The 24,349-nt window shown below is 40.1% G+C and overlaps 1 protein-coding gene across 2 annotated transcripts; it reads left to right on the forward strand.

The window, feature by feature from the left end:
• The first annotated feature begins 16,934 nt into the window (after nucleotides 1–16,934).
• On the forward strand, nucleotides 16,935–24,080 carry agtr1b (angiotensin II receptor, type 1b). Of its 2 annotated transcripts, none has more exons than XM_030756736.1 (2): nucleotides 16,935–17,041; nucleotides 21,975–24,080. In XM_030756736.1, exon 2 carries the CDS (start codon nucleotides 22,101–22,103, stop codon nucleotides 23,190–23,192), a length of 1,092 nt encoding a protein of 363 aa, XP_030612596.1. In that variant the 5' UTR covers nucleotides 16,935–17,041; nucleotides 21,975–22,100; the 3' UTR covers nucleotides 23,193–24,080. The 2 variants fall into 2 exon arrangements, with proteins under 2 accessions (XP_030612596.1, XP_030612595.1); XM_030756735.1 differs by lacking the exon at nucleotides 16,935–17,041 and adding an exon at nucleotides 17,564–17,661.
• Nucleotides 24,081–24,349: the final 269 nt, after the last annotated feature.

The raw sequence follows: 24,349 nt of genomic DNA on the forward strand, positions 1-24,349 counted from the left end.
AAGTGGTAAATAAATGAAAAGGCGTAGAAGTGCTTCGTTTTCCTATCATCAAATATAACAGTGCTGAGCAATTAAAAGCAGTGCTGTCCAGACAGAGATCATATGAGTTTTATCTCTTTTGCAGCAGCAGATATGATATAAGTGCTTGGAAAATTACAAATCCTATCAGTGGAAACAAGCACAACAAAGTGCCAGATGTGCCTGGAAGTGATCTGGTGCCCTACTGACCCCATGCCAAACAGCAGAGCTACTGCTACTGCTTGATCAGTTGCAGGAAACAAGCTCTGTGTTGTCATCATGTCTTGGTTACAGACAGTTAACAACCTGCCTGGTGATGGCTTTGTTTCTAGGTATATCTGTCCGATGAGTTGGTTTAATGAACGTACAGCGTATTTACTACTGCATGAGAGCAGCTGGCTCCTCTGGTACTAGATTTATGGTATATGAGCCATAGCAAGCATATTGTGATACAAAAGTGCCTGAGTTTTGCCTGAGAATTTTTTTTTAATTATTATATTTAACAACAACATGAAAAAGTAACTCCCAAAAAGCCGAACAATGTATGCGGTGAGATTTATTCTCATTTAAATTTATAATAGATTGAGTCAGTATACTAAGATACCCTATAATTCACCCAACAGGACAGTCGTGTGGAAAACATCTGTTTATAATTTTAAAACATAAAGACAGAGATGAGGTTTGTGTACTGAGTCATGGTTCTGCACAGCAGTCCAAGAAATTTAAATTCCTTCCTCTCCAGTTCCTTATTTCTTCAATTTTCCCTTCTTTCCTTCTAACATAACCTCCTTTATTATTTTTAGACTTACTGCTTCAGTGCCTTATTTGTTTTACTCTCCCATTCCTATAGGCTTCATTTTTTAATCCCTTCCTTCCTCAATTCCTATTTTAATTCCTAAATTTCTTTTTTCATTAATACCTTTATTCCTAACTTCCTTTATCCCTCGGTTCTTAATTTTCCTTTAGTTCATGTCTTTTCCAGAGTTAATTTAGGTCTGGAACATATGAAATTCTGTCTATATACAGACCTCATAATCATATAATGAATCTAACAGACTTTTTCAAATTACAGTCCTGTCTGTTAAGATTACACATGCGGACTCCGATTGTCCTTATTTCACTCCTGTTTGCTATTATCATGGCTGGTCCAAGGCACACTACAAGATCGTGTGCTTCACAGACTCCTCATTTTTCACAGACCAGTGACTGTGATCTTGAAAATTAATCTTTATCATGTCTGGCTTATTATCAGTGTTTCTGTTATGTAATATATTTTATCTTTTGGCAATTACAGGAGAATAATTTCACAAGATTATGGAGTGTGACTCGAAAGATATACCTAAAAGTAAACTGGTTATTTTTAACTTCTTTAATAAAAAAAAAATAAAGATGATAACTTTAAAACAGCACCTTTGTCAGACAAACTAGTAATGTTGTGCTCAGCACTCAAAAAAAAAAAATCACATTAAAACAGAAAAACAACTAGAAAAGAAGATGGAAAATGCTAAATGCAAAATCCATCCATTCATCCATCCATTTTCTTCCGCTTATCCAATTCAGGGTCGCGGGGGGGAGCTGGAGCCTATCCCAGCCATCATTAGGTGTGAGGCGGGGTACATCCCGGGCAGGCCACCAGTCAATCGCAGGGCTAACACACAATCATTCACACCATCAATTAATCCAACGTGCATGTCTTTGGACTGTGGGAGGAAGCCGGCATACAGGGACGACATGCAAACTCCAAACCCAGCCTGGATGTGCTCGCAGTGAGGCGACAGTGCTAACCACTGTCCCGCCCAATACCAGCAACAGAAAAATACAACATAACAAAAAGTCTATAAAAATCTGAAATAGCAGGAAGGTCATGTGAGAATCTGAGGGTGCACATAGTTCACGTAGGATCAACAGTTCTGCTATGCAGCATGGACAAAATGCTCTGACTGATCAGTAAAATATAAAAATCAGTTGTTAAACAAACAGAGGCAACTTCGAATGGGGTGACGCGATGTTGCCGCTAAAACCAGTAAGAAGCCAAGCTGTCACATTCTGAACTAGCCAGAGGTGTCAGGTGACTTTTTGTTTATGCCAGAAAAGAGAAAGTTAAAAATAAGGAATCCTAGAGAAAATGAGCATGTGAATGATTTTTTATTTTTTATTTTTTTCCCAGGTCAGAGTGTAAGTGTGCTGGTTAGATTCTGGACGTTTCCTTTGTTCAAACTGTATTGCACAATCTGCATGAGAAACAAGCCTGGGAAACTTTTTTTTCCAACAAAGGCAGTTTTACCATGGGGGGAAACAATTTCTCCTGAATGGATAACATATGTTCTTTAATCAGTGCAGAGGTCACTGTAAGAAAATCTATATGTTGCCTGTTCGCTGGGAAATAGGAAGATGTCCCTCAAAAGTTTCGTCAAAGTAAATTGCTTTAGGGAGTGTAGCTTATCCTACATATATAACATGAAACAGACACACACTAAAGGAAATGACAAATTAGTAGAAGAAAAGCACATTATTTTAAGTGGTGTTTTTTTTTTTCAGCTCTGAAAAAGAACTTGGCATAAAATGAGTGTGACACGTAAAAAAGAGCTGAAGGATGACTCATTTCTACAAAATTTGACTCCTTGCATGTTCTAAAACCATCCCTTTGAGAAATTAAAAAAACAAAATAAATAAATCAAAATGCATGCAGAAGAAAAATCTTTGGCTTTCTTCCTTAAGGAAACCACCTGCAGCAGGGAATCATCATAGAGTTAATTCAGAGTTCATCCAGGCATGTCACACATGTCCAATACGTAGAATTAGTCAGTGTTTAATTCACATACGTAGTTAGGCCAAACTCCAGACACACAACAATGCCAAAAAATCATTTACAGAGCAATCAGTGACCTTACTTTCCATGTTCTGCCTTGTAATAGCTTTAAATGGGTCTGAGTCATTGCAAGCAATCATTGTTAGCGCTGTTGTCCTTTTTCTAATGTAATTAAACAGGCAACAAGACAAAAGGCTAATTAAGCAGCGGTGTTGGGAGGGAGGTCAGCAGCAAACTAAAGCCTGATATTTGGAAAAAGGAAAAAGGAAAGGGTAGAGGCGTGTGCACGATCTGAACAGTGGGGCAGATACACTCAGGATTGATGTACCAGTGTGGCTCATGTCCATATCTATATGGCCCTTTTAATCCAATGAAAAATGAGAAGTGTGCCGTAACTTTGTTAGAAGTGGATAATGCAGCCAGGGGAAATGGAAACGGGGCCAGATTTGCAGGCCTCCTCTACATTCAGTGTAAGAGCTAACCTGATTTGCAGTGGTCACTCCGAGATCACTATCTGCCTGCATCAACCAAAGCCCATCAGGAGGCATTAAATAAACGTGATGGACAGTTTTCTGAGGGCCTATTAACTGTGGTGTCTGTTTAACATGGCTTATAAATGCATGTCCATCATATTACCATCAAATTAAGGGAATCGGTTTCCAAAAGGTGTAACCCTCGCTCACTTCTTTTCACTTATCCTTACAATATGAAATAGATGCTGTTCAGACATAATAATTCCATCTAATACTATAGAAAATATTAGGAAGCTGGAAAGCATGAAAATGAGATGAATGTTTTCCTCCAAGTATGACAAAGATTCATATGATATCCATCAGTGGTTTGGCCTCCACCAAGTAAAAGACAACTGGCTCGTGTGGAAACTCAACTTCATCAATCAGTATTACTGCCATTGGTAAGTAATGCTTTTCAAATAAACAGCATGACTGAAAGGGTTTAGTCTCTGGAAGAAAGACAGATTCAGCTGTTTTCTCAGCATGAGTGGCGAATTTCACCTGTCAAAGAAGGATTTGATGTGCAAGGGTGTATAATTTTTTGCTGTGCAGACATGAGTCCAAGTATATATCCTGAGCAAACTCAGCACATTATTTCAATAAACGAGTGTAATAATTCATCTTTTTGCAAATAAAAAAATTAGAAGTACTGTACTACTTTAGTACTGCCGTATCCCCTAATTAATCTTTATTAAAGAAAACAGGCTGTCTTATATACAGAGTAGGTTTCCCTGAATGTGATGCTATCAGCAGCATATCGCAGTGACCACTGATACAATTAAGTATTGAATGACTGAGAAAGAAAATATTCGGATTCAAGATTATTATTCACATAATAAAATACCTGTTTCACATGTGTTTGCATGTGAAACAGAAGCAGGTTCACTGTAAGTCTACATACACCAGGCATATCTTTATCTGTGTGTGCTTTAATGTTATAGACAATATACACATACTCCTGACATCATAGTTTATTATCTTAAAATACCTTCAATCATCATGGCCTACTCTCATCACAGGCTATACGCAGGTATAAAAGGAGGTGTGCTCTGGAGAGAAGAGGAATGAAAGTCAGTAGAAGCAAGACAGAATATATATGTGTGAATGAGAGGGAGACAGGAGCAGAGGTACTGAAGTTAAATGAGTTCAAATTCCTGGGACAGTCGTCCAAAGCAACTGACAGTGCACAAGAAAGGTGGAGAAGAGAGCGCAGGCAGGGTGGAGTGGGTGGAGACAAGTGTCAGAGGTGATTTGTGATAGAAGGACAGCAACAAGAGTGAAAGGGAAGGTTTACAAGATGGTAGTGAGACCTGCTCTGATGTATTATTTGGAGGCGGTTGCAGTGACAAAAAAGACAGGCTTCAGAGCTGGAGGTGGAGGTGGCAGAGGTGAAGATGTTAAGATTTTCTTTGGAAGTGACCAGGATGGATAAGATTAGAAATGAGTGTATCAGAGGGACAAGTTAGATGTGCAAGGTTGAGATGGTTTGGACACGAGCAGAGGAGGGTTAGTAGATATACTGAACAAAGGATGTTGAATATGGATCTGCCAGGCAAGAGGAACAGAGGAAGGTTCATGGATGTAGTGAAGCAGGGCATGTAGAGGGTTGGTCTGAAAGAAAAGGATGTTGGAGATAAAGTGAGATGGAGGAAGATGATCAGCTGTGGTGACCCCTAAAAGGAACAGCAAAAGAAGATGTTATAAAAATCCTTAGCTGAGTATTTAAATTGCTTGTTGTGCCTTACCAACAGGCCAAAATTCTATAATTTACTGTTATCTAAAGAAAAAATGTCAAATTTTTACTTCCAAGTGTCTTAACTACTTTTTTTTGTCATATATGAATCTATTTTTATGCCTGTGCTCATGTGCTCAGATGTGTATCTGAGTGAGGAGACTACAGGATCAAGCTGCATACACGGTCTTAATGTGGACAGTTTCCAAAAACAGCCTTGTGTCCACTTATCCAATTCCTCCCATCCACTGCTCAGTGATTAATTAGGAAAGTGAGGAGAATTAGTCTATCAGCAGGCTAAGGGAGAGGATGAAAATATTTACAGAGCTCCCAGGAAGGGATTTCATTAGGAGCTGCCTCGTGGTGAGTTGCCTCCTTTTTGTTCATGCCGACACAGAGTGGGAGTACTTTGAAACTTGACCCTATGTGTCCAGGCACTCGGTAACTGTGTTAAATGCCATAATGACAAAGACAATAACTCAATTACTTACAAATTTATAGTGACCAACATGATTATATCAAGTAGAGCACATAGTAAAAATGGGAATTGAAGTCCCTCAGAACACAAATGACTAAACCACACTACACAGGCTTAAAATATTCAGGGAACTAAAGCATAAAACCACTGAGACAGCACGACTAATGCTTCAGGAGGCACATTAACCAGTCCCTCCTCTCAAGGGCAAAACCATCCACCCACGCAGTCTGGGGAAATTGGTAGGCGTCCTTCATCTGGCTGATGTTTCTTCCTTTACTGTATGATGATTGGCGTGCGATATCCCACTGATGTGTTATTTCCTCTAGCTCTTTTCCTTATATCCACTCCAGCATTCTCAGCAGGGGTTAACTGACCTCAGAAACACACAGTTCAATCACAACTGTGGGACATAAATGCTTCTGATTATCAGAGACGAAAAAAAAAAAAACTACATGCATTATCTGATCAATTTAGAAGCCTTGGACTTTTGTCCATAAAAGCTATAATGTAAAATATGACTGCAAATATGTTAAAAAAAAAAAAAAGTTTTTGCATCTATAGTTAATAGTCACCCTTGGCTTAAATTATTTATTTAGATAACATTATAGTTTAATTATCTGATGTTTAATAAAGCCAGTCAGTGAGGCATTGGAGTTTAATGAGATATTCAATGTGAAACACTAAAACTGCAGGAAAGTTACAATTCATCTATTAAACACTTGCAATGTACCGTAAAAGAAAAAGTTATTACAACAATTATCTGTATTTTCCTGCATTTATATTAGTTTAGTAAAGTCTGGTGCCTTGATATTTGGGGGCATAAAAATGCTTGCTGCCTCTGAAAAAAAAAAAAAGACAAAAATTTAGATAAAATAAAACACTTCATGATTTTGGCTCCAGTTGGGGAATTCCTTGGCTTGAATCTCAAAACTCTGACAGTTATTCACTGAAAGGAGGGGACTTACTTCATTATGGTCAGCAGCATATTGTTTAAACTCGAACAATAGATGTCATCACACATGCATGTGCAGCCCTGAACTGTTGCAGACGTTACCCCCCCACACACACACACAAGCTCCCCAGTGCTCATGTAAGAATAGTGCAATAATAATTCACAGCGAGCGAACAGGCATCATGTGTCCTGCCTCCAGCATATACTCTGTGAAGGTAGCTACTCTCACCTAAACCAAACAGAATATTTCCAGCGTGACATGTGAGAAAGGGCAGCTTCAGAAAACATCCTTATCTCACTACTAATTAATTGTGAGTGGCGTTTTACATTAATTATTTGTAGCATTTATACAAAATGCCTCATTTTTTCATTTCACATAAGCAAACAAAAGTTTATGCAATCTAATCCTACTAATTACTGTATATCTTGTGGATTGCTGTAGTAATTTGGCTCACAAGTTTATGTACAGCTCATATGTTGATGACATTTAAATAAGCAAATGTAAGAATTGTTCTTTAAAAAAATAACTGTCTAACTTCTGATAAACCGAATATAATACCCTCAGGCACTATATTATTCCATTTTCTTCTATACTAGGAAACGGGTCACATTATGGCAGCTAACAATGCTCCCATTCCCAGATATTTATGTATCCACATCCAAGCGCCACACAATCAGCAGGAAAGAAGACTAAATTAAAAACCAGCATGAGTGCCTCCTTTCCGTGGACTATGTGCTGATTATAAGACCTTGGTGCCATCCGATGACTGGCACTCCTTTAAAACACAGTCGAGACAAACTCCCTAAGCAAGGCCACCTCAGCAGGAAATGCTCAGAATGGGCAGCCAGACAAATTGTTTTAAAATTGCGTTTAAAAAAAAACCTCAGCAGACACCCCAGGGATTAGCTGGAATTAAGTCGATTGCTCATAAAATAACTATACTATATTTTCTAATGTGCCTGTTATCTGCAGATCGGTGCAGTGGAGGGATGGAGAGATGATTGGAACAAAGTTCTTGACCTGTTGTTTACTTTAGGTCAAGTGAACCCAGAATTCCAGAGTATGCAGCAGACTTGCAGGAATAGGATGACGAACAGAGATGACTAAAAAAAAATTCAAGTGACGGCTGTTTGTCTGATTTTCAGATTGTACGCTGTTGTTAGTATAAAATATCATTGGTACAGCTCAGCTAACAGCAGTGTTAAAACAAAACAGTATGTTATCATAAAAAGGTTATTGCTTCCATTTACTGAGTCATGGCTCTTATACCTCACCTCAAGGGACAATGACGTGAAGCGTAAATATACCAGCAGCAATTCTATGGAGTTTGTCAAAGTGCAAAATGTTCAAACGCAAAAATACACAGAATCATAATCTTATTTTATTGCTTTCTGGGTATGCATTTGTTATTTTTTTTTTTTTTAATACCTTCCCATCCCCTCTTTTCCCAGCTTCCAGTTACTATTTCCCCAAAGGACAGTCCGTCACTGGATAGTCTTAACAGACTTACTGTATACACTCATGAGCACTTTATCTGGAACACCATATGGATACTGGGCAAACTGTTCCCTTGAGCTCAAAACAGCTTTAGATGGTAGCATGGACTCACACAATGCTGGAAACATTCACTTTACTTCTAACATGTTAAACTAATGACAAACTGTTGTTATAGACAAGTCAGTCGAGCACATTCACGCTGCAAATCCACTGTACCAAATCACAAGAGTGTTATAATGTACCCATAAGAAGATGGCAAGTTAAGGTCACAAAAGGATGCACATGCACTATATACAATATTCACATAGGCTGTGGCATCCAAACCATGACTGACTATTATTAAGATGCCCAAAGCATGTCAAGAAAACATGTGTTCTTCACCATTTCTAGTACAGCTGGTGAGAGATACCTCTGGGAGTTTATTTCCAGCTTCCAGCATAAATAGAAAGTGAGACTGTGACAGCTGAGAGTCCAAGTTACAAACAATGATGAATAGTTCAGCCTAAGATGTGTTAAGGTTGACAGGTCTCAACAACTGTGGCCGTTTACTCAAATCTTGTGCTCAGTCCAGTATTTTATTTTACTTTGAATACGTTTTTACAGGCAAAGCAGAATGTACTGCATGTAAAGATGCTGTGGTAGTTCCTGTTTCTAAATCCAGTTATCCTAAAACTAAATGATTTCAGACCAGTTTGAACACAGTGAAAATCCTTAGAAAACTGGTGAGGTCAGAGTTGTTGAGAAACAGAGTGTTTTTGACCCCATGCGGTTTGCTTACACATCAGAGGAGAAGATGCCAATTGTTAAACACTTGGAAGGAAAGGTTCTTATGCTAGACTCCTGTTTGTAGATTTTTTTTTTTGTCCAGCATTCCACACAACTCAGAATTTCAGAACAATTAGGCCTGAATATAAAATCTTGTTCCCTGGATTGTTAAATGTAATAGAACTCAAAAAGTATGGATAAATGGAATTCTGTCTGATCGGGTTTGCTCCTGAACTGGCTTCCCACAGGGATGCGTGCTCTCATCCTTGTTATTTATCCTGTGCACAACTATGTGTCAGAACACGTATGAAAACGGGACCATTTTAAAGTAAGCAGGTGACTCTGTTATTATTAGCCGGCTCCAGGATCATTGGAATAGCCATGGCCTGTTCCTAGATGATTTTTTTGAGTGATGTGATGACTCCTATCTTCAATTATTTATATTTAAGAAAAAAGATATGATCACCAATTTGTGAAAGGGTGAATGTTTCAGCCAACAATTTTATTTTCTTAAATATAACAAAATAGTTTCAATGCCTAAATCAAACAGCGAGTGAAAGTGAAATTGAAGTTTACAAAATAAAACAGTAGAAAGTCTAAAATATGGTTCCATGTTTTTTTTTTTTTTTCTCAATAGTGGTGACTTGACAGTACAAAACAGCAGCTTCCCAAATCCAAAGAATAAACTGTGTTTGAAAAGTAATTACCAACAAAAAAACCCCCACAGGACAGAGCTCTCAGAAGCAGGAGACTCTTTAGCTTCGCAACAAAAAAATTCTTGCAAGTTTGGCACAGTCACGGCAACAGAGAATATCTTGTTGGAAATATAACCGTTTGGAAGGCTGTCAACGAATATTGAAATTAAATTATATAATCGAATATTTTAGAAAATTGGACATCTGATTGTAGGGAAAAAAAAAAAACAGCACTATCAGCGACTGCCTGTCTCCCATGTGGCCTGGAATGGAAAGCCGGGCTCCACCAGAAAGGTTGTTTGACAGAATGCTGCTGGGGAGTTATCAGGGCAAGAGTTTCCACCCAAAATATCACATTGTGTGTTGAAAAGTCAGAAGAGCTGCTTGGCGTAGGCCTCCGGCGCAGTTCTCACTGCTTCAGACTTCAGATACACTACATAAAGCCTCCTTTATGGACACGTGTAGTTCGCTCCCTTGCGGTTTGGTGTTGGGGTAGACTCGTCCACATGGTCACAGACGACTGAAGGGCGTATAAATACCGACATGGAGCCTTGCACTCACCTTCTGATGATGAAATTTGCATCACTCATACCCAAGCCATCCTTGTATACTGGCAGATGCAAAAAACAGAATATTTAAAATGTTCAAACCCATAAATTCTGAGTAAATTTTAATACCACACTTGGCTCCATTCAGAGTTAGTAATAAAATTCAAAGTTTTTGTTTTTAAATAGATTCTATACTGCTTAAAATGTCTCCTCACATATTTATATGACAGAATCGTCAAAGGCTGAACCATTTCTTCAAAACATAAGTCATATACTGATCTGTTTGTACTACAGAGATGAGGACTTGACAAAACATTATCAGCACAGTTCGAGTCACCCTCTTCCTGGAGGAAGGGGGTGTTTATTCGGTTGGAAGGGGCCCAAGGCTGTTGACTCAGCTGAGCCCAAAACTCCCAAGCAGCTCCAGAGAGTACAATGTGGCCTGACGGTGTTAGAGGGGAAGTGGGCACAAGCTGAGATACCTCACCTTCCTATTTATACACAAATGGATCTTACGAAAGCTGGGTGACTAATATTTTTTTTTTTTAATTTAAATTTTGCATGTAATTTGGGTTGCACGCGTATTAGCGTCTCCTTTTTGGTTAATGACTCTTTTACAAGAAAGGGTGATGTGTGAGAAAGACCATTCAAAGCTGTTAACATGCTGTTTACATAAGGAAGGCCTGGTAGGGGATAAGAACATGTTCCAGAACCTCAGTGCGCCAGTGTGCTTGTGAAACATCTCTGTCCTGCACGCACATAATCACACGCAAAAACACAAATACACACACAAAAACCCTATGCTTTCAGCACACATACATACACAGTGAACTTTACAATAGCAGCCAGAAAGCACACAACACAGCCTCATATGGCCACACGCCACAGAACTTTCTTCATTTTAGATTAGCACAAAGGAACAGAGAGACAAATTTATTTGTTTATGCTCTTACAATTTGTGTCTGAGATGTCTAAATGAAATAAAAAATCCCTTTAATAAACACAAACATTTAGCGCGACATACTCACTTCCTCGCTCGAAGGCAGCAGTACCTCATCCTTGTCTAGGCTACAAAGCTCCTTTGGCTGAACAGATAGCACTTTAAGGAAGTAGAATGCATCTGCATTACAGCTCACTGTTCTATTAGAGCCAAATGTCATCCAGCTGATAAACCTCAACGAACTAGAAGGAAGTATTAATGCATTTTAATCCTCCATAGATCTAATAAAAAGCTCAAAATATTCATGGGAGCGGTTACACTAAAAGAGTAGTAGCAAGCCTCCCTCCATTAGCCCCCCTTCAGTATTTTCCCATCCCTCCCTGTGTAGATGCAAAAAGGCAACCTTAGAGCACTTAGAGGCCTTTTGAAGGCCTTCCCATCACTTTCCCTCCAGTCTCTGATGCTTCCTGTTTGTGTAAAAGATTTGTTGTCTTTTACATATCTGTTCTTTTGCTCCAATTTAGAGGAGTGTGCAGACCACATCATTTTACATATCCAAGGTCAACCTCCGGGTGACCGATTTCCATGACATTAAAAAAAACGTGAAACTTAAGGGTAATGGTCAAACCGTGGTGGATACAGGTTATATAAAAGTTAATGTGACAAAACACACTTTCTGTACTGTTATTCTTTGCCAAGACCCCACCCCCCACCCCACTACTATCCTCCTACACAGCTTCTGAGTCAGGCTCATGCGGGCAACGACACTAACAAGGCAGGTCCATCAAGTGTGAGAGATGCAGTAAATATTTTCTGAGCCTTGACTGCCCCAGAGGGATGGTGTGAGAGCTGTCCTTGACACTTACGCAGCACACTGACAAAAAAAAGGCTTGTTAAAGTCACACTGGACAGGCCCCTCTTGGCCCATCTGAGGGTGATGTATGTAGTACTGGATGTTAAGGACTGTCAGGAGTTCAAATGTTAGTTATGAACAGATGGATGTTTGTTATATATATATATATATATACAAAGCATAAACACACTAAGTGTATACTAGATAAAAAAAAAATGCCATGTACTTTGATGGAGTCCAGCACCCTTCCTATCACAACCAAAAATCAGAAAACATCTTTTTAGAGATTTTGTAGCTGCTACTATCCTCCTACACAGTTTCTTTGTAAAACCATAATCAGTGCAATATCATAAAATCAGTCACTTATGTTAATTAGGCAGATAATTAAACTGCCCAATATATGTTCTGCAGTAAATAACACCCAAAACCAAAGTTAAATGGAAAGGTGCTCAAAAAAAAAAATACTGGTGTAGCAGAATGTATCCACAGAAGAGAGATAAACAGCACAACGATTACATGCCCTGCATACCGCGGTTTGGGGACATTAAGATGGTATAAATGGGATGGCTCTGTAGCCAACTAGTACAAGAGAGATTTATGATGTGAATTCAGAGTTCATATTTGGCATCTAAGTTCTGACCTCATCTCTGCCAGCATCCACGAAGTTCAGCAAACATGGATTGGAAAGAACAAAAATAAACTTTCTTCACCTCAAAAGGGAAAATTAGTTTGCATGCTTAAAAAAAAAAAAAAACACTGTTTATAAGAAGAGTTTGCAAAGCAAAACCACTGAAGCACGAAAGTTATGCTATGTAAAACTGATAAGCAGCACTCAACCATCAGGACGTAGTAGAGCTGGGCGGCAGCATAAAACTAGCAAAAGAATGTCAAAATGGTGAAGGTTATGCAGTTGAAATGTCTGTGACTAGTGGCCTTGTTTAATGCTCAGTACAACCAAGATTACATTTGACTATTAATTGTTCAGTGCACACTGACCTAGGCTTACAGGGAGACACTACAGAAAAAAAATCATCCAAGAATAACAGCAAAAGAAGGCAAATATGGTGCAATACATCCACACTGCAACATGCATCCTCATGGCAATCAAGACTGACCAAGCAAAAAACAAGAACTGAAGCCATGAACACTGGACATGCAGTGAGTGAAGGACACAGTAACAAATGCCAGGATATGGGCCACAAACGCATCTGTCGGAGAGAAATTCAACAACAAGCAGATATCAGGAGAGCGCACAAAGAAGAACCAAACAAGAAGGAAACTCAAGTTCTTACCCTGCTAGGGTGAAGCAGACTTCTGGAAGAGTCACAGCAGCCTCCACACAACTTAAGCCTCCCTTGGATTTGAAGATCAAGGTCAATGCAGAAAGTCAGGTCAAAAGAGGTGCCAAACAGTCATTTGCCTGAGGAATATGCCCTGAAACAGCAGAGATAGACCAAATACCATGTGACTTAGCTTCCAAATGCCTTATTGGAAAAAGCAAAGAAGCAGAGAGCATTTTTGTTTTTGTTTTGTTTTTTGGGGGGGTGGGGGGGCAGAATTAGCATCACTGCTCAACACCGGTGCCATTAATGTGGGCGTAGAATCACAGCTTAAATCAGAAGATGTCTTATTATTTGAAGACTATGCATTTGGTGTAAGTCAGAGTAGTATTGTTACTTGAAGTGGTTCTCTACATTATTTCGTAACTTGACTTCAGCTTATAATTATTTCCTGGCTAGCATATGTTACTCTTTTATGTTATCTTTACATTTGAGTCACAGAGCAGCTGTTTTTCTAAAAAAAAAGCAAAACAAAAAAAAAAAACAGTCCCAGCGGGTCACCCAAAGGTTTAGGTTTAGTCCGCCTTACTTTAAAAGGTAATGTTCAGCTCTTGATGTGTCAAGAGGGGTGTCTAATAACATTACCTGCTGCTTAGCATTGAAGTGATTGCGGGAATAAAGCTGCCATTAATATATTAGTTCCACCTGTGCTTGTCGTGCCACGGCCGGTCCAAATGTCCAGAGAAACGCTGAGAAACATGTCTTTGGACATTTTGTGATTACAGGTCATATGGGAATGATGGGGAAATTACAATTTCAAAACAAAGCATGGTACAGTATGGAACAATTTTAGAACAAAGAAAAAAAACGTGGTCGGGTTTATTAAGACAATATGTCCATCAAATCCCCAAACATAGAGGCTTGCACATATTGTCATATTGCTCTGCCCATGTTGTTTTGTTTTTAAAAAAAAAAAAAAAAGTATGATATTTTGGGGTAGTCTGGGTACAAACTGATGAGGAACATGTGTGAAAAGAAACATGTAGTTCTTGTTCTACATGTATTTTACTTTTTGATCACATTCAACTGGCTCCTTGTTGCTAGTGATTGGCTTTGATGGAAACATGCAGCAGGAACCCGTCAGAAACTGAAACCGCACACTTTGTTTTGGATGTTTGAAATATTTGTACAGGGAGATAAGGCACATGGGTGACAAATTAAAGGAAAATCTTGAACCCTTGACTCAGTATTGTGATGGTAGTTTAGTTTGAGGCTGCTTCTCTTATGAGGGATCGTTGCAAATTAAGACTCTACCTGGACTTCCATAATAGCAATCCATCTACACTCCAAGCCTTTGGAACTGACCACATTCCTCTTTCAACACAAAGAGGTGACAAAAAGTCTTAAAAAAGGGGAAACTATTTTGTATTTATAAACTAGAGGCCATTAAATATCCTAGTTTCAATGACAACTTTGATTTTACTTCCTTTTTCTAAACTTTATTTGCTTTTGAAGAAGCATTTCTGTTGTCTGTGGTTGCGTGTGTTTTCTTTCTTGTCTGATTTGGACTGAATTTAGTGAATGCTTTTGGGCTTGGTGTTTCTATCCTTTTCGGCTCTCGCATCCATTCATGTTTTAAAGATTCTTCATATTGATGGAGCTTTATTGGTGGGATATTCTGCTCTCACCACAGGTGGAAGCTTTCTATTGCTGGAACACCATATGTGGAAGGTCCCTGTTGGTGAAAAGATCCAGCGTGTTCATAGACTCTGTTTTAGTCCCTGATGAAGGTTTTTGTGCTGAAACGATCAGTTTTATCCTAAGAACTTTTAGAATCAATAGTAAGATGCATTTAAGTTGTTCTGCTGGTATGTGGACCATTTTCTTACTAAGACACCTTATGTCGTTTGGGTTTTTTTTCCTCCACTTTATCACCCATGTGCATTTTACGGCCCGAGCTCTGTCTTTAGACCTCACAGAGTATTGTCTTTCTTCAGCAGGTGGCTATGTACTGGTTTGGCATTTTACTGCCTGTGTTGCTGTGGTGTAAAAAATCTCTTTCCCCGCAGTGCTCTGCTACCAGTAATTACCTCAGTCATCAATTCATTCTACTGCAGCTTAAGTGCTAACACAGCTAATCTTGTTAGAGTGATTTGATTAGCAAGAACATCGCCCATGATCACACCTCCAGGGTATGAGTACTTGAGATGAAGCCTTGTCCTCTTTCTGGCCTTGTCTAGCCCCAATCAATGTATTACTCAGTAAACAACTGCATTTACTTGGATTTTACAATAGTTGCATGGGTTCCTAAAAGTTGCACAACTATATCTTAGTAATGATCTTGGATTAAATATTGAGGCATTTACTGAGTGAATTAAAGAGGTCACTGTCTAGACATGGAATTGTACCTTTTTTAATTCACCAACTTCAATTAAACACACCCTATTCATTGTAAAAAGGTCCCAAAACATTTATGATGTCATTTCACTTCTAATCTGTTCTAATTTTCTGTTTTAAAATAATCAACATCTGGTTCTGCTCGTACCCAGGGAGTGTAAATTATTGCTGTAGTGTGGGGTGTTGCAACAACATCCTGTCCCTACTGAGAATTATTTGTTTTGCGGAAAATACGTGTAGGGATTCTTTGCTCGATACATAACTCTCTGCTGACTTCCTGAGAGGTCTCAAGGGTCAGATATAGACTGTTGATAATTCTTGTAGCCGCGAGACCGTGAGTGTGAGGACAAAGTGATACCATACAGATGCTCATTGCTGTGACAGGATACACAATAAGATAACATTCACCTAATGGATGATTCTTATCATTTGTAGTAATTGAAGACATAATGGAGCCTGATCATAATCCCCTGGAGGTGTAAATGGCTCTGTTGCTGTGCAAAGTGAGTTACTCTCCTCCGCAGCCTGCCCTTCCTGAAAAATGGCAGTTAAAAAGAAAGAAGAGCCATTTGCCGCACGTCACGTATTTTCAAAATGTTTTACAGACCTTTGCACCTGTTGCCTTTTGACCCCTTGTGACCTTTAAAAGAGCTTCCTGCCATAAAAACGTTGGTAAATGTGATAATTCTCAAATGACCGGGTCACACCTGAGTGAGCTACCAAACAGGACTTCCACTTGGCCCAAAGTGTTTGTTTTTCCTTTCTTTCCTTGTTTGTCTTTAACCCAGGCAGTGACTTTCTTCACCGCTTGGATTTAGGGAGTGGCTGCCACATCGCCTCATCCATCACTTATCCATTTCAGTGACATTTGCAACGGGCTGCAGCGGAGAGGCGAGGATGTGACCTGCTTCTCAACACCTGTCAAGACCTTGAGAAAGAATAGGGAGAGATGAATCACTTTAGCACCAAGCTGTGTCTGATGGTTTTGTGCAATCCCTAAAAATAGACATTCCTTCTTAATGCAGCTGGATTACACAAGTGTAAAATGTGCAGGCAGTTTTTTTTCACTTTCATGCCTGAGGCTTTCTTTCTTTTTGATCCAGTATGAACGTAACAGTTTAATAAGTCACTTTCATCGTACTTATTGCCTCAATAAAGTCAGCTGGACCAAGTGGAACTGTAAGATCTGTGGCGTGCTTGCACATAGATTTACACAATGGCAACAATAGCTCCATATGTTTAAAAAAAAAAAAAGTCTGAGGCAAATGAATGACAGCTGAATCACACGCTGAAACGCAGGAAATGCTTTGAGGAACCCCAGCAAGGAGTGTGGAAAAACAGCAGTATCCCAACTCTCAGGCTCCACCCCACTGATTCCCCCCCCTCTTTTTGAGCCCCGAGTGCATACTCATTCAAGGGGATCTTGTGGCATCTATTAATAACGTGTGTTGACAGGCCCAGTCATAATCAGTGCCTGGCCATACCCTTCATGTTGCGCAGAGGACAAGTGTCGTAGAATGAGAGCTGACATAAGTGGAAGAAGAGAAGTGGCCAAAATATTGAAGTAAGAATTGACCAAAGTGCTATCTATGATTATGACCATTATTTTCCGCAGTCAGTTAAAATGCAGCGCTGAATTGAACACCCTTAAAGGATTATGCAACAGGCCTAGATTTGGCGCTTTAATCATCTCTAGCTGCAAAAAGTTGTCAATTTCATAAGACAGAAAAAAGTTGGTGATTAAAAGCAGACGTTAAGGGAGAGGAGAGAGATAGTGCTGGGGGAGTGGGGGGGGGGGGGGGGGGGGGGGGGGGGGTGGAGGGGGGGGGGGGGGGGGGGGGGGGTAGGAGTGCTATTGTGTAAGATCTTATGTGTTGGTTGTTTGTGTATCTGCAGAGTCTGTTGGCCAGAAGAGAGAGACAGAGATGGTCAGGACATATTAGCTGACTGGCTCCAGTATAACTCATTCATCATTGCAGTGCATGTGTGTGTATGTGTGTGTCAGAGAGAGAAGAGAGAGCAGTGGTGGGTGAGGAGGGTTGTGTTTGTCAGATGGATTCCTGCTCGTCCCCTCCACCGTTTAAGTTTAAATCAGGCAGTCAGTGGCAACGCTGTGGGGGTCTCTCTATCTCTGTGCCTGTGCTGCTCGTAAAGCATCAGCAATCTCCTGGTTCAGCACCACAGGTAAGATCTTACATTACCCTCACTTTTGGGAAGATGGTTTCATCACCAACTTTTATTTTTAAGGTCTTAGGTTTCATAAGTTTAAAGTTTGAGGTCTACCGATTAAATTAGAGAACTAATTAGAAATGTTGTGTTTTTTGGAGGTTTTATAAATATTAGCTTGTTGGAACATTACTAATATTACTTTCAGAATCTGCATGTGCGTGAAGAACATATAAAAAAAAAAAGAAATACAGCAACATCTGGATTTACAAATAATCAGTGCAACCTTTGCTTCTGCTTATGCTGTCTATGTGAAATCCTGGTGTGTTTTAGAGCCCTTAAAACAACTACAGTAGATCTGCAGTAGGACTGCGAAGAAAATCCAGAACTGTGATTATCTGGTCTACACACACTCAGGTCTTCTACGCCTGCTGAAAATCTGATCCACTTCCTGATAAACAGTAGCTCCGTGCGCTTTGAAAATTCTCACTTATAAGGAATTTAATCACAAAAACACACATTAAAAAAGGTGAGAATGAAAAGCAAGCAGAAAAAAGCTGCTTTGCAGCTTGCGAGTGAGGAAAAAAAGATAATACTACTGAAGGGAAATAAAGTGATAATGAAGAAGTTGAGGAAGAAAGTAAAGGCTGCAGACCTGTCGAGTCTTTAGCACTTTATGTTCTCAAGCCAAACACAAAGTTTTTACAAGTTTCTTTCCCCCCCCCTCTAGTGTTTCCATATTCAAGGGCACATGTGTTATCATTCTGCGTGAAATTCTTCTTCTCTTCTTACTGAACTGCCAAAAACAACTGGAACTAAGTAGGACAGAATGGGATTTATAGGCTGCTATGTTTATGTGTAATTAAAAAACATGGTACAGGAATGAATAGAAGCTGTGCAGCCATAGGTTTGTGCTGTTTAATTGTTAAGTCACGTGAAAGCTCAGTTCATATAAACAAAAAATGTAGGCATTGCGTTCTGGAGCCAATATTTCCATTAGCTGCCCAGCTGCAAGCCATAAGTCAAGGCCTTATTAGTTCATGGACATTGCTACATTGTCACATATACATGATTTCACATGCATATTAAAAAAACTATTTTTTATATTTTTATATTTCTGGCCTATTTTTAAATGAGAGCTTTACTCTATTTCTTCGTTTTAAATTTTTCCACTGGCATGAAGAGATTCTTCTCAGCATTAGGGAGGCTGCCTCCTTAAAGAAACCTCATGAGCTGAAGTAATACCCGTAAGCTGAGACGAAGGAGAAGTGAGTTGTAGGAGGCTACGGTTGAGGTGCACCACACAATAGACACCCTTGTATTAACCTTCAACCTTCAAGGTGTAAAGGTTCAGGTCTCGCTGTTGGTTTAATTAACTTGCTTGTATAATCTGCACTCCTATAACGACTTTAGAGATACAGGATGCACAAATGTTGGAAGTGCTCATTTTGCAGAGCAACCTTCGACCAAACAGGGTTGAAATGAGGAGTGGGGTGGGGTGGCGTGAATCCAGAGATGAACCTCACTTCGTAGTGGGCTGAAATAAATCATTAACTCCATCAACCCACATTTTAGTGGCTCTACATATGGGCGGGCCAGATGTGGTGCTCCGTCTGAGCAGCCAGGTTCTCAAGCTGCCCTGGATAGCCCTGGATCCTCAGTTGATGGGAATGTTGTTGTCCCAATTTTAACCCAACATTTCTAATCCAAACTAGAATTTAATTTCCTGTTTTAGTTGGGTTTTTTTTTTTGTTTTTCTTTTTAATCCGACGTTTGCGGGAATGAATCTACTTTTAATGCCCCAAAATAGGATTGAAATGGTTTGCTACTCAGAGTCAGCCAGTGAGCTGTGGGAGCAGAAATGTCCCAAACTTCCTGCAAACCCTGATTTTTATCATTCATGTAACATTTTGTTTTTGCAAAACCAGCTGAACTTGCAGTCTTTTGTCTTTTCTCAGAGGATGCAGCTTGCTCACGGGCCTTGTGTAGGAGCTGTTTACCTTCCTGTCTGTGCTCACCCAGTTTATGGTGGCCATTCAGTAATGTGCCATCTCCCTCGAGCTACAGCTCGCTCGACAAAGTCTTACTGTACCACCTTATCTTTATTATAGATATCGTCACAGCACATTCAGGCTTGTTTATTTTAGCTCGCCACACATTCAATTCTATTCTATTCTATTCTATTTGTACAGCAACAAATCACAACAGTCACCTCAAGGCGCTTTATATTGTAAGGTAAAGACTATACAATAACACAGAGAAAACCCCAACAATTAGATGACAACTGAGCAAACACTTGGCAACACTGGGAAGGAAAAACTCCCTTTTAACAGGAAGAACCTTCCAGCAGAACCAGGCTCAGGGAGGAGCAGCCATCTGCTGCAACCAGCTGAGGGTGAGGGGAGGGAAACAGGATAAATGACACACTGTAGAAGAGAGCTTAATAACAACTAATGATTACATGCAGAGTGGTGTATAAACAGTGCCTTACTATCGTCATCCCCTTCAAGGAAAAATACTGGTTGTTAATACTGCATCACTAATAGTAAAAGAGTGTCCATTTGTGGTAGTCAAAAATCTTCTAAGTATCAAGATTTTCCTTTAACGGTTTCAAATCCCCAAACAGTGAAACTAGTATTTTGTTGCCCTGTTTTTTTTTTGTTTGTTTGTTTTTTTTTTTTTTTTTTTTTTTTTTTTACAGGGTTTGATATTACAGTCGCTCACTGTTACAACCATTAAGGAACAAAACACATGCACTTTGAATCCAAGCTGCGACATCTGTGTTGGTGCTTTACCCTACCTGTTACACTGGGGCCTGTGCAGGAAATTCACAGAGATATTTCATTATTCTGTTGCCCTTGGCACCCACAGGTCTTCCACACTCGAGAGTCCCACATCTGCAACCGATAGGGTTGTTGCTTTAGTGCACGCAGACCTTTTTTTTTTTTCCCCCAAAGAATTCCCCAACTGAAACCTGCTGGAAAATGTGGAGCTTTTGATTCTGAGATAAAGTAGTTGTGCTGCTGGGGCTCAGACTGTCTGAGCTCAGTAGATGTGCAGATGAGGTTTTAAAAGTTCCTACAATAGGTTGTCCACAGCAGCTTTAACTATAATAAGATGTTACAGGAGCTGCTTTTAAAACATCACCTTGGCTGAATTCATCAGTAGTATTTCTCTTAAAATGTACTGCGTCTGTACTGAGTCAGCAGTGAGACGTAAAGAGTAAACTCTTAAAGCTAGAACGCCACCTTGTGGCAAAATCCTGCTCGGTTTGGCGAAACTGCTGATCAGAAGAATTCCATTTCTGTCCCGACAGCTGTATAACAAGAAAAAAGGGTCAATTTCTCATTCTAAAAAGACTTTATAATTTTATTCGCCCACTTATGAGCTCTAAATTAAGTGTATGTTTTCCTCAGCATCAGATTGGATTTACTGTAACCACAATTTTTGTGCAATTTTGTATAATCTTTTCAGCTATATTGCTGTATGAGGCTTTTGCTAATGTTATCACATCAGCTCCACAGACGACACCCACAAAGCTATTCTATTAAACATAAAGCTGATCAACAAGGAGGGGGATTTGTTTTTTATATTCCCATTTCACTCTAAGCTCGTACAAATCAAGCCAAAATAAATAAATAAATAAATAAATTAGCCCTGAGGCCAATTTTCCACAGCACGCAGGTTTGATTTTCTCACAGAGCAAAGTTTCCACAGAGCTGAATCCCTGCTGTCCTGTTTGTTTAGGTGTGTGCTGATTAGAAGTTCTCATGCTGGGTACAATGTATCTCAGCGCACCGAGGGTTTGAAACGTGACGTGTCTTTTACAGTGACTGGAGCCTCGAACCCCTTTTCTCGCTCAGCGCTTTAGTGTTTAATGGTGTTGTTATCCAAGCTCGCACTTTGCCATGCGGCCTTCATTAACTCAGGTCATAGCACAAGGCATAAATGTTCTCCTTCCGGGTGCTGACAGTCCACCCAGATGGACCGAGCATTTGATAAACACTGTACAGTTTTACTGTTGCCCTTCATTAGCCGAGGGACGATTTTAAGGAGAAGGCAGAATGCAGGCTGTCTGAATAATGACGTTTTTAAAGGGCATTTTTGGAATATTGAATAACATGCAACATCTGTTTTTCATGGCTTCTTATTTTACAGAAATAACATAAAGCGTCAGGATGGCTTTAATGTGCAGGTCTTTAATGAGCTGGTGTAGAGTGAGCACTTTCATGGGTGCTCGTGTGGATTAGCGTTTATGGGCCATGCGAGCAATAATGATGGCTCCTCTCCTGCGCTGCCTGTGACATTTTTTTGTTGTGTTTCTTTTATAGGACTCACTGCGGCCCTCTCCCAAGGCCTGTATCAGTCACCACAGACGCACCCTGCCGACAGGGCCCCTCCATTTAAAGGTGCTGGGATCTGGTGCCCCCCCAAAAAAAAAAAAAAGCCGGAGGGAAATGCAAAATCTAACGACAGAATCAACAAAAGGGATAGGACTGAAATGTGGCATGTCTGGAAGCCATGAAATAATTTTCACCCTGGTACCCATCGTCTATGGCTGTATTTTTGTCATCGGCATTGTCGGAAACAGTATGGTGGTGGCTGTCATCTACCGCTACATGAAGCTTAAGACAGTGGCCAATATTTTCGTCCTCAATCTTGCTGCGTCTGACCTCACGTTCCTCATCACTCTACCAATGTGGGCAACCTCCCCTGCCACAGGGTATCGTTGGCCCTTTGGAGGATTCCTGTGCAAGGCAAGTGCAGGACTGGTGATTTTTAACATGTACACCAGCATCTTCTTCCTCACGGCACTCAGCCTCGATCGTTACCTGGCCATTGTGCATCCGGTGCGATCACGGCGCTTCCGCACTGTGGTGTACGCGCGTCTCACTTGTGTGGTGATCTGGCTTTTTGCCTTTGTGCTTAGTATACCTACTGTAGTGATCAGGGATCTCCACGACATCTCAGACGCCAACACTACAGTGTGTGGCATTCTGCACCCCACCATTGAAAATGCCATATGGTTGGAAGAGCTCCGTCTGGCCAGCAGCCTTATGAAGATCCTGCTGGGTTTCCTGGTGCCCTTCGTCATCATCCTCACCTGTTATTGCCTCATAGGGCGGGCGCTGCTGGGCGCCAGACACATACAGAAAAGCTCTTCCTCACGCGATGACGAGGTACTGCGCATGCTGGCGGCAGCCGTCTTGGCCTTCTTCTTGTGCTGGGTTCCCCATCAAGTATTCCACTTTATGGAGGTGCTCACCCAACTGAAGCTTGTAACGAAATGCGCCATCGTGGAAATCATTGACACCGCCATCCCCTTCACCATCTGCATTGCCTACTTCAGTAGCTGTGTTAACCCTATTGTGTACAGCTTTGTGGGCCATAACTTTCGCAAAAACTTACTGCGTCTGCTGTGTTGCTCCCCGGGTGTAGGTCCTGGGCCTCACCCGAGCATTAGCTCCAAGATGAGCGCGCTCTCTTTTCGTGCCTCGGAGGCGCTGACCCTTACGGTCAAAAATAATGCCTCCTCCGATGTGAAGTAAAGAGAGAGAGAGAAACAGGGTACAATTTACCTCGCCCCACTCTTTCAGTTTGTGGTTAAAGTGCTGAGGTGGAGACATTCCATGCTTCTTTTTTTTGCTCCATGCCCGACTGTATTACTAAGCACTGAAACATGCACAATGACTGTAATGCTGTGTACATGTTCATCTGTAAAGACTACCGTGTACAATGCTAAGCTGCAGGATATTTATTCATATACATTCCATGTCACATAGCATGCTGGCAATTCTTCCCATCTAAGCCTGTGAAATGAATGAGAGTGTCACAAAAAAATAGGGGGAAAAAAGAAAAATAAGAAGCAGTATTAATATAGTATGGTTCTGCTAGTAAATATTATACATAACTACTGAATGCTTATCCCATTATTTATACAAAATATGCACATTCTGCAGAATTATGTCAGCATTGTGCCTTAATGATTCAGTGCAGTACTATGTTGTCTAGTGATAACTATTCTGTGCTCTCAGCAGGTATTTCACAAGTTGGAACAGTGATTAAAAAAAGGTCCTAATCCACCCACGCATGCTCTGCCAATGACTGTATACATGAAGTAATTGGAAGTGTATTACAAAATGCCATGTAACATATCTGACATCAGTAACTGTTTTCTGTATATGTTTTTTGTCAAATTATGTCCTCTTTGTGAAAATTCATGTGTTTGCATATTAAGACTGAAATACTACCAAGTCTGGGAGTGACATGCTATCAAAATCAGAGTGCTATGTAAACGCTCCAGGCTGGGAGATTATTGTCAGTCTTTGGTGGTTCTCTTTGTGGTATTTAAACTTGACAGATTTTTTTTTATATATATACTGTGTAGGTGTACATTTTGTGAATATGAAAATATAAATAAATAAAATGAAACAGTCCAAGGTTTATCTTTTTTATTACCTCAGTATGAAGTGACAGATCATCCTGATTAGTCATGAAAGCGTGTCATTAAAAAAAAAAAAACACTTCTAATAAAAACTGTTACTCTGCAGTTAGGAATCCAAATCAAATGACTTTGGTTTAAAGTTGCCCCCAAACACTTCTTGAATCTATTAATCATTGACCATACATCATCTATGCACTCATTTTTCCATGTGACACCTACAAAAAAAATAACTGGCACAGCAGAGAATATTTTAGGGAGGAC

The sequence above is a fragment of the Archocentrus centrarchus genome, chromosome 20 (assembly GCF_007364275.1).
Source record: "Archocentrus centrarchus isolate MPI-CPG fArcCen1 chromosome 20, fArcCen1, whole genome shotgun sequence".
Taxonomy (NCBI): domain Eukaryota; kingdom Metazoa; phylum Chordata; class Actinopteri; order Cichliformes; family Cichlidae; genus Archocentrus; species Archocentrus centrarchus.